The 11,575-nt window shown below is 42.6% G+C and overlaps 1 protein-coding gene across 1 annotated transcript in view; it reads left to right on the forward strand.

Moving 5' to 3' along the window:
- Window positions 1–9,713, forward strand: part of Nostrin (nitric oxide synthase trafficking) — a 62,278-nt gene extending 52,565 nt beyond the window's left edge. The window contains exons 13-16 of the mRNA XM_052182624.1: window positions 1,347–1,472; window positions 2,710–2,824; window positions 4,252–4,341; window positions 8,298–9,713. Coding sequence (XP_052038584.1) covers window positions 1,347–1,472; window positions 2,710–2,824; window positions 4,252–4,341; window positions 8,298–8,434 — 468 coding nt within the window. The 3' untranslated portion in view covers window positions 8,435–9,713. The remainder of the gene's footprint in view (window positions 1–1,346; window positions 1,473–2,709; window positions 2,825–4,251; window positions 4,342–8,297) is intronic.
- The last annotated feature ends 1,862 nt before the right edge of the window (window positions 9,714–11,575 follow it).

Here is an 11,575-nt window from a genome sequence, read left to right on the forward strand (position 1 = left end):
GATGTGTAGGGGTAATTTACAGGAAATCACAAAACGCACTGTGGGACATTTTCTGTGATGGCACAAACTGTTCGATGAACTAATTCAATACAAATGGCATTTACCAAAATAAAGCCACCCAAAGCCAACCAGTTTCTTTGGTTGTCTGCGAGTGGAGCTTGCTTGTCATTGTCAGAATCAACAATGTATTATCATCATTTGCTCAAAAACCTAACCTGAGTCATAAATGTTAATTTATGAACATATGATGTTTATGAGCATCCACAAAGTTTTCATCTGGTGGACGCCAAATGCCATGGTAACTTCGACAAGGTGTGCCTCCGAGGAGAGGGACACCTGTGGTATTGATGGATTTTGTAGTGTCCGGGGAAGAGTTCTTGGAGGGGAAGCTTGGCTTCATTTCAATTCTTTCATGTTGCACTGGATCCTGGACCTGAAGCGCCATATTTGTAGGCAAAGATGCATTCAGAGTTGATGCTAGCTATGTGCACAGGCTGGGAAGAATGCTGTTCCAGAGAGAGCCAGGTGCATTCTCTGGTGCTTTCAAATGCCCCAGAGCTGGGGAGTTTGGCTTTCATTTTAGGTAAACCTTCCCCAAGGTGTAGCGAACTATGCTGAGGATTAGGGGCCCTTGATGCAGAATTTAACTTTATAGTTGAGTCATGAGGGTTACGAACACTATGCCAGAGAAAGAGAAAAGAGGGATAGAAAGAAGGGGGTACTAAATTACACCCTTCCTTTCTTTATTCTATAATTTGATTGAACATAGGCAAAAAGAATTAAGTTCAAGGTCAAAGCCAGAACTGGAAGAGGCTAGGAACTTAGCATCGCTCCTTGTTTTTATTCTCGAATACCCTGGGACTCTACATGAATATCTGTTCCAGTTGTGAGGAGCAATGTTACTAAATTCTTCTGGGTCATATAAGGTGTGCCTCTTTAAATGAAAGCAAGCACAATACCCATGCATCTTGGTGAATATTGCTTATATACTCGATTCTTTAAAACACTGCCTCCTGGCTCTGAGAGAAACTTCTGCAGTCAATACTTATTTTCTTTCTTGTTCCTTGGAGGGAGAACATTGTCTGAAGTTGTTAATCATCACAAGCTTATCAAACTAGTTTTCTTTGTCATAATTACAAGAGCAAAGACTAAGTAAGACAAAGCCCGACTTTCCCTCTACAATGCGTTGAGGGTCTTATCCGTTCAGTGTTTCTCCTGTGTATCTGTGTGTGTGAGCTGAGTGTACGTTTCTAGAACTCCTCCCCTTTAAAGATAGACTGAGGTGCCTCTGTTCACCCAGCTGTGCCTCTTAAATGTCCTCACGTGGCCCTATGATGTGTCCGCAGAACAATTTGAAACTAGACCTTTTGCAAGCGAACTCCTACAAACTGTCGTCAGTGTTGGCAGACCTGGAACAAAGGCCAAAGCCCTGCCATCCCTGTAGCAACTGCATTTTCAAGTGGAGAGAAAAGGTAACATTGCGATCAGTTGGGATGCGTTGGAATGCGCTTGGGAAGCGGAAGGGCTTAAAAGAACATCAAGGCAGAAATGAGTGCCATGTTTAAGCCCCAGGTTCTTACTGTGGCTATTAAGATAAATTTGCTTTTATTCCTTTTGAGATCAACAAAAGCTAAACATAACAGAACACATCTTTTGGAATGAGACTAAATCACTCAACTGGAAAAAAAATGCCTTAAGATTTCTTCTCTCTCTCTCTCCATACCTTAACTTCAGCTTTACAGTAAGCTGCTGTAGAAATGTCAACTAACTTGAAATGTGAGTATTCTTTTAGACACAAACTGTAAGATCTTACGCATCAGGTTCATCTTAGCACAGTGGAAATGCACCCCTATATGCACAGTCTAACATAGTATGTAATGTGAGTAATAGGACTACATTTTAAACCCCACCACAAACACAGGGATCTGTGCAGTGCTACACTCTGGAAATTGCCTGTAGGCGTTTATTGCTTGTAGCTAGTTTCACAACTGTTCAGAAAGAGAGACTTTAAGCAAGCATCCAGTGATGAAGGGACAATATTCTTTCTGAAGAGAGTCATAAGCTCTAAAATGGTCTCAATTATTTTATTGGGGCCTGTCTTAGTTAGGGTTTTACTGCTGTGAACAGATACCATGACCAAGGCAACTCTTCTAAGGACAACATTTATTTGGGGCTGGCTTACAGGTTCAGAAGTTCAGTCAGAACATGGCAGGATCCAGGCAGGCATGGTGCAGGAGGAGCTGAGAGTTCTACATCTTCATCTGAAGGCTACTAACAGAATATCCTTTTCCAGGCAGCTAGGATGAGGGTCTTAAAGCCCATGCCCACAGTGACACACTGAGGGCCACACCTTCTAATAGTGTCACTCCCTGGGCTGAGCATTTACAAACCATCACAGGAGCCCATTAAACTTGGACTTCTAAAACTATTGCTACGAATGTCTCTATTAGGCTCAGGCATATAGGTCCAAATAGGAAACATGGGCTATGCAACACAATAATCATCTCATTCTGAAAATATTTTGCCTTTGGAACAAGAAAACTTAAACACAGAAGGTCTTAGAAATGTTTTGATTATTTATGCGCCATCCCTATTAAAAAATGCACACATAAACCCCAAGGAAATGGTGTACAGAAAACAATGTCTTGTGAATATTTATAACACAGTTGTTTAAAATTAATTTCTTTTTATAAAAACCTATTTGAGCAGGAGCACTCTCATACTTATGTGAAAATATCCCGGCCTTCTTTGACGAAGAGATTAGAGACAGCTGAGTGCCAAACACCTGCGGGAGGGCAGAGCAACCCAAGCTCTTCACCGTCAGGTAACCCAGTGCCCGGGATAAATACGGGCTGTGTCCTATGGATAATCACATCTCTACATTTAAATATAATTTCCAAGCTACATTTATCTACATTTATCAAAAAGAATTTTACCTCTTGATTGGGAGTAATGAGTTTGTTAGCATCTGCATTGTTGTTTCCAAATGTAGAAAAATAAAGGTAGGAAGGAATTGCAAAGAATGCAGGCTGGGTAAATCATTTTATAGCTTGAGAAGTTATAAATGCACACACACACACACACACACACACACACACACACTGCTAAACACAAATAACTACTCAAAGTGTCCCACTACCCGCCCCATTGAAAGACACACACACATTCAGCCTTATATTTTAATATACCTTTAACAGCTCAACAGCTGGGCCACTTCCAAATCTCCACGTGGCTAACACTCTCCCCTCTAATATTCTTCAACTGTTACTTACTAAACATATATCCCATCAGGACTGCCCTGGACCCAGACCTGCAGCCCTTTTGGGCTGAACTCCCCAGCACCTACACGACAGCTATGTTCTCTGTGTGGCACCTCTCAGGCATGGCCTCTACTCCTTTCCTGGCATGACAGCTATCTCCTTCCTCCTCCCCTGTCCTCAGTCCCTTGCCTAGGCATCCCAAGTCCCACCTCTGCCTCCCTATCCAGTCACTGGCTGCGGGTAACTTTATTTACCAATCAAAACCAACCAGGGGCAGGATCCTCAGTGTCTTCCCTGTGGACTTGCAGTTTCTTATGCAATTTTGGGGGCCAAATTAACATAACACATGCAGCATTAGACCAAATCCACAATGTACATACATACACACATATATACACACAGGTCATTGTCCCTCAACTATATACCTTTATTTCATATCTCCCGGTTTTGGTTTGTTTTAATTAGAAATGAGCTAGAAAGAGTTGTAGTAAAACCCAAGACACTGAGGTCCACATAATCTATTCAAAAAACACTGGTGAATTTTCTGAGAAACAGGTCCCTAAGCAACAAGGGATACTGATAAGCATACACTCTGAATATTCCCTAGCTTTACCTGAATAGCAAGTCTGGTGTGTTTTAAAAAGAAAAATGCAGCTACTAGATACGTTACGTAACGATACAGACTCTGTTCCCATGGAAAGCAAAGTGTTTCAAATTACCATAGTTGTAATCAGTACAAGGGGAAGTTTTCCTCCAGAATTTTATTTTCTGTGTTACAATCTGGGTTTGGGTTATATAATATGCATAATTTATATACATGTTGGGTATATTATAGATATTCATTGAACCAATAAATAGATATTATGGTAAAATTTTAAAAATCTTGAGAAAATTTAAACTGTGCATCATACTGTTAAACAACAAATCCTGATTGCATTCATTTTTGCCTACTAAATCAACATGGTAACTGTAATTTATCCCCAAACTCTAGGCTGTAGTGTGTCCCAAGCCAGCCACCATCTTTGCAAAGCCTTATATACTTTCCAAGCCAGGCAAGATGATGAGTTAAATTTGGAAAAAGGTAAGATGTGTTCTCCAATACTTTAATTTCTTTTTCATGTTGAGATCCCTCCTGTGAATAAACTCCTGTCTTATCAGGACAGCATGAAGTTGTTGCTGGCTGAGGTTTCCAGTCACTCTTAGAGCACAGAGATAAATAAGGAGTACAAACTTAAGGCTCACCTAATGACAGCTAATGGTCATTTCATGTTTCTATGTGGCAGGCACTGTTGTAAGCATATCATTCTATTAGTCACAGATCCCTGAGATGGACATTATTTATTCCTGTTTTATAGCTGACACACAGAAAAGTTATGTACTTTGACTAAAATCACGAGCAGGGACAGAGCAGGGTTTGAACTTAGAACCCAGAACTTATAACCACAGTGCTATACTGGGGTAGAATGCCAGTAGTGGGAATTTGTTGGAGATATAGGTCTATATTTTTGTTTTTTGGATGGTAGATTTGCAGAAAAGTGAAGTGATGACTTCCTTAGTATGACAGAAAGTTCTAGAATCTGAGTCCATTGATGCCCAGATTGATGTTTATCCCCAATATCTCAGAAAAGCACTGAGAGTCACTCTAAAGGATCAGATAGATCCCTCTGTGTCAGACATAGTTCCCAGGGAAATGTTTTCTGGTGGGTTATATGTTATATATAAACTAATATTCTTGAATAAGTACAAGTATCCAGCTATTGTGGATATCCCTGGGCTTGTATTTTGATGCTAATTCCACTCCTCAGAGGAGCTGCAGATGAGGAGTTGCCTTGTGAACCCTCTCCCCACCTTAACTTTTCAAATAAAGGCTTGAGCCAATGATTGGGCAGGAGGAAGTGGGAGGAGCTGAGAGTCCTGGGGAGGAGCAATGGGAATAAACAGGAGGGGAAGGAGCTACCAGAAACAGAGAGAGGCATCGGAGGGCGAGAAGCTGGTGGCCTGGAGACACTGCAAGTTATATGGGATAATATAGATGGAATAGAGTAGTGTAGTGGGAGGTCGCCCAATCTAGGCTTTTAGCTTGTTTTGTTAACTGATTGAGTTAAGCTTTCTTTTACCCGGGAACTGGGTTGGAAACGAAGTAGCAACATCCAGCCTCCATTTTCTTCATCTATCTTTGGTTCCATGTACAAGCTAAGGCTCAGAGACCTACAAATGTTCCCATTAAAAAAGAATTGCGCTATTAGAGAAAGCTTATCACCCGTGACCAGGACATTTTTTATTCTTTCTCAAGGCAGGGTTTCTCTGTGTAGACCTGGCCGTGTTGGAACTTTTTGTAGACCAGGCCAGTCTTTAATTTAGACATCCACCTGCCTCTGCCTCCAAGGAACTAGGATGAAAAGTGAACGCTACCGCGCTCCTGGCCTCATTCCTTGTTTCTGTGTGCCAGGCAGTGTGGGGAGCCTGTCATTCAATGACTATCTGCAGAGCACTCGAAGGCAGATATTGTTTATTCCTGTTTGATAGCTGGGAATAATGAGGCACCAAGAATCCAGCGAGCTTGCCCTTGTTCCAAGGGGACTGCCTAATTATCAAAGGCTAGTTTGAGTTCTCCGGGCTATCACTTTTCCTTTTCTATGAGTGAAAAATATATTTCTCAGAGACTACTCAGGGACTTAGGTGTCCTGAGTACAAGTTTTCAGGGTTTACATTAAACAGTTACCTCACTGAACAGTTATCTTGCTCGTTTGTCTGTAGGTTGTAAAGACCACTTATGCTTTATATTCTAAGTAGTTCTTTCCAAGGAAACATGGCATGAGAGGCTAGGAGAAGGCCGACAATATAATTTCAAACCATTTGTCTGAATTTGTTTAAATTTCATCAAACAATCTACTGTCGAGAGTAAGAGAGAGAGAGAGAGAGAGAGAGAGAGAGAGAGAGAGAGAGAGAGAACAAAATCAGATTGAGCTCACATGAGAAGAAACAGGAAGCCATGGCTGAGACCAGAGGACAGCCACCATTACCTGTGCCCTCAGAACAAAGCTGAGCTGAAAGAGCAAGCAAAGGCTGGCCAGGACTGTGGTGAGGCAGACAGGCAGACGCTGGATCCTGAAGCGAGCATTTCTACTTGGATGTATGGGAGGCAGCTTGTTAGTCCTGCTTTTGGATGCTGTGAGACAAACTACCTGAGCAAAACAGCTTATGAGAAGAAATGGTTATTTTGGCTCCTGGTTCCTAAGGTTTGTTCAGTTGTCTTTCAAGTCTGTGGAGAGACAGAACACTTTATAGCTGAAGGCTGTAGCAATGGAGAAAAGCTGTCCAATCCTTGGTAGCCAGCAAGCCTGGGGTGGGCGGGGCAGGGGTTAGGGGCAAGTGGTGCCCTTCAAGAGCAAGCCTTGCAATGACTTCCTGCAAACGGGTCTTTGAATAGGCCATTCCACGGGAATGCATCAATGACGTCAGCATCCTTGTAATACAATCATTTCTTACCGGCGCCACCCTCTGCCATCTAAGCCTTCAACACACAGTCCTTAAGGGGACACAGCTACAAACAGTAATGCAGCCAGAGAAAAAGAATTTTGTCAAGCCTGAGGCTTAGCCAAAGAAGGCTTGCTGGGTCACCCATCAAGCTTTCCATTACTAAGATCATAGAAATCTGTCTCTGTCTCTCTAGCGATTCTTTGTGAATTTCACATCATGACCCCCTCATCCTGTCCCTCTGTACCCTCCCTCCACCCTTGCAACCTCCCCACCAAAAGAAAAAAAATCTAATTGTGGAAGCTGCAGTGTGTCACAGTGCACCACAGGGTACCCTTTTGTCCACACTTGTTTACTTGCAAATGTCCATTGCAATGAGTCATTGATCTAGTGAGGCCTCTGGCTTCTACACAATCAATACTGGATCCTCACTGGGATTCTTCTCAGACATCCTATAGTTGTCCTGTGTCATGGAGATGCTGCAGCTTTGGATCTGCAAGACCAAAAGATGGAGTAGATGCCGTGGTAGACCAACTCAAAGCCCTGGATCTGGGTCTGAGTGGTAGCTGAGTCAGACCACCAGGGGGAGCTCTCCAGCACTACCCAGACTAGGCTAGCTCACACACCCAATGCTGCAGCCAGCCAGGGACAAAGCCAGCTCTCCTGTTCTCATGCCCTCGAGGCCTGCTCACCCACAGCAAACCTGCCCAGGTGAGGTGCAAAGCCCACTCTCCTGAGTGTTCCAGCCAGTGAGGGGCAGGGAGGCAGTGGGTCATCTCTCCCTCATGCACCACCACACAGCAGACAAGTTGTGGGGCCAGCTTTCCTGTGCTCACAGACTTGGGCCTGGCTGCTGCCAGGGTCAGCTCTACTGTGCTGCTCAGGAGAGGTGAGGGCCGGCTCTCCCCAGTGCTGCAGCCACTGAGGGACAGCTCACCCTCTCCCACTCTGATGGATCGAGGCCCAGCTCTCCCAGGGCCACAAGGGCATAATCATTTTTTTTTAAAGGCATTAGAAAATTAGGTAAAAACTATAGTAGGAATTCAGCTTTAATTATTTCCTTAAAATGATCACCAAATTGATTAAAGTTATCTAAATTAATGAATAGAGGCAGGATTTCTATGTGAAACGGCCAAAAAAGTTCAGACTGGATGCATATGTGACACCGGGAGATACCAAGTTTTTAAGAAAAACTCTTAGTAAAGACTCGCTTCTAATGAACTGTTCTAAACTATCATGGCCACCCTCAAGATAGGGACAAGAGTTTGCTGACAACCTATCTGTTGTAGAGTGAGCCAGCTGTGCAAGGCTACATCGGTTCTGTTTTTATGCACACTCTTAGCATAATACAGCAGTTCATTATTTCACCCTTTTTAGCATTCTCTGTACTGTGACTGTTTCACGCAAAGCGCTCAATAAACTTTGCTTCACCTGAATCAAGTACAGAACGTGATGTTACCAAGCAGTTCCCCAGATACAGACTGCTCTTTAAAAACTCTTACTCGGCGTGCGTGCTAGTTACACAGAGCCATCTGTCTGACTCGGTGTGCATCCCCACAGGAGACATCGTGACCATACATGAGAAGAAAGAAGAAGGATGGTGGTTCGGCTCTTTAAACGGGAAGAAGGGCCATTTTCCTGCTGCCTATGTGGAGGAACTACCTCCAAGGGCCGGAAACACAGCGACACAGGCATAAAACAACAGTGGACACTCAGAAGGGCCTTGCACAATCTGTCAACAATGGGATGCAAAAAAAAAAAAAAAGTTATCCTCTGAAAATTTTTCTTATGTAGTGGGTGGTAGAGACCTACCTGCATTTCACAGTGCTCCATACATGGGGTCATTAACTTCAAACAGTTAAATAAAAGTCAGTTGAATTGAATGAGACAAAGTTTATGGGTTCCTAGACTAGATTGGTCTACCCGTGACAAAGAGATGGTCATCCAGATTGCCTGAAGTCATATCATAATATGTAAGCACACAAGAAAGTAAAATGTAGGTGCCTTTTTATCTCTAGCTTTGGGTGGCATAAATGCAGCAGGCCTCTAAGCGGTCAAGCAAAGCCTGGGAAATAAGAAACACAGACCAAAGTCAAAGTTAACAGCGACAGGCAAACAGGATTCACAAGGTAGAAAGCAGAACAAAGGATGAGGAGCCAGGCCCCAAAGTTAGAGCCCACTGCATTAAAGAGGGGCTGTGATACAAGACGTCCAGCCTAGAACCTCAGCAGAAGATCTCAGGGCAGAGTGAGGTTTCAACCAGAGCCCTTGACCTTTTGAGGCAGTGACTTCTCATTAGGCCCCGCCCACCACCAATAGCTCTAGTAAGGTCAAATGCAACCCAGAGATGGCTTCAGAACTGAGGGGAAACAAACAGGAAGGGTGAGGAGATGGTGGTGTGTGAAATTTGTGCCTCCTTTCCTGTATGGAAAATTCTTTTGTCAACTGAAAAACTGGGTCGCTGCAGAAGGAAAACCCTAAGCAGCTTCCTACCGAAAGGAACGTTAATGCCAGTAAGAACCTAGTTTGAGTAAGGAAGCAGAGCCCAATATTCCCCATCAAAATGGACCTTTTGTTGGTGTGTGTGTGTGTGTGAGTGTGTGTTTTGAGACAGGATCTCACTATATAACCTTGGCTTATCTGGAACTCACTATGCAAACTAGGCAGTCCTTGAACCTGTAGAGATCTACCTACTTCTGCCTCGGCCTCACAAAGTCTTGGATTACAGGCCAAAATGGGGCATTCAAGCAGCTTCCTCAAGTGCCCTTTCATAAGAGAAGCTTGAGAATGAAAGCAAACTCCCCACAGGGCGGCAGGGCATGATGGATGTACGGTAGCAGTTTGCAGAAAATGGAGAGCACACTCAGGGGACTGACAGAAATGGTGCTGATGATGGCAGTGCGTGTGCAACTTCAGGTCTCTGCCAAACAGAACGGCCTCAGAGCCATCTGCATTCAATAAAATCCTCACATTGTTTTTCTGTGCCCTCCTTTTTTATTTACTTCACAATTTTTTAAAATGGAAAATCTCAAATTAGGAAACATTGTTAGTTTTATTACACTATGATCTAGCACATAACTAACACAGTAGTATTTGCTTACAGATAGTAAGCCTCAAGGAATCTAAGTAAAATTTGTTCTATGAAACATTAACTTAAAACCCAGGAGAGCAGGCCAAAATTCTTCTTTGTCACTTGTTTTTTTAAAAAAAAAAACTTTATTATTCAAAACCCTTTCAAGTAAATGAAAACATCACACAAAACTTAAACAGACACACAATTTATACACTCAACAGTTAGAATAGCCTTTCAGAATGGAATCCAGGAGGCTTCACATTAAGTTCTACAGTTCACTCTCAAATATGTCTTATTATCCGGATACCACACAAACCAAAAACCACAACGGAGTTAGAACCTGGAAACAATTAGCTTAATGTCGTTTCATATCCATTTCCTGCAGTCAGTCCTTCCTCATGCCCTTGTATTTAGCTAGAACTATTTTTTGTTTTGTTTTGTTTTTGGACACAGGCTCTTTCCATGTAGTCCTTACTATCCTGGAACTCTCCTTGTAGACCAGGTTGGCCTTGAACTCAAAAGATCTTGCCTGCACCTTCCTGTCAAGTGGCTATACTTAGCCCTCCTTTAGGGAGTATACCATAAAGAGAAGAAACTGCCTCAAGTTTTAATCCTCAATGGAGCATTTGTGACAGCTTTTAACGTGAAGAAAGTTGGCTGATGGGTGACAAGCAGTTTGAATTATAATCCTTTCGTATCCTACTTCACTCTACTGAGCTTTGGATTAAAAAAAAAAATGTAGCAACTGACTGTGGTTCAGACTATTTTGTACATAGGAAGTAATGAGAATGGTGGTTTGGGATAAAATTTTCAGAAAAGAACCTTTCTTTTTAAATCAGTAGTGCTTTCTGAGAACGCAAATGGTTTTCTTGTTTGGGAATGTTGCTAAAAAACGCACTGGCACCTGGGATTTGTAGGTCTTTAAAGTGTCTTTTCCTTCCTTTGTATACTCCCTTTCTTCTGGCTTTTTAAAAACTCATCCTCCTGACAACCTGAGGAAGGGCGGAGTGTCCTGGGACCCTGAGGACCCAGTTCAGGTCCTTCTCCCACGGTCCCTCCCCTGTCAGGCCCCATACCTCTGGGCTCTGCTTCCCCCATCAATGCATAACAAGGAAGGATGGGAGCCCAGCTTCAAAGTCACAGCTTCTCATTTTAAACTAGATCTGAGAACCATGTCATGGTTCATAGAATATAAACTCTGGAATCTGTCGGATAAAGGGTGTTTAAGTTTCAAAGAAATACCGTAAGGGGCATTTGTTGGAGTCCGGTTCTACCTGCTCCATTGAAATACTATAGCTGTAAAATAAAATACAAGCATAGTTTGCTATAGTAGACCAGTTTTAACATGTTTTTTTAGCAGGGCAAGAATTTCCAGTCAGACAGACTGGGTGGACCTCTCAGATTTAGGATGAAATTAAGAGAACATTAGGTGAAAATTAAAAATACATGGAAGTCTGCTGTATAGAATACACATTTTTAACATTAATGCTCTTAAACTATTAACTAGGCTGTTAATTACATAAGCAGTGAAATATATGTACATATTTCATATGTCAGAAGTTTTTTGTACCACTAAGCAACAGAGACCAAGCCAACTGTTCACTGACCACATTTTATGCTCAGAAACAGCAGCTTTTAAATAGCAAGGGTTTCTCAGTCTCCCTTTTTCTGGGACTTTCAGTTTCAGGGACTTACTGTGTGTCTTAGTCAGGGTTTCTATTCCTGCACAAACATCATGACCAAGAAGCAAGCTGGGGAGGAAAGG

The sequence above is a fragment of the Apodemus sylvaticus genome, chromosome 5, assembly GCF_947179515.1.
Source record: "Apodemus sylvaticus chromosome 5, mApoSyl1.1, whole genome shotgun sequence".
In the NCBI taxonomy this organism is placed as follows: Eukaryota; Metazoa; Chordata; class Mammalia; order Rodentia; family Muridae; genus Apodemus; species Apodemus sylvaticus.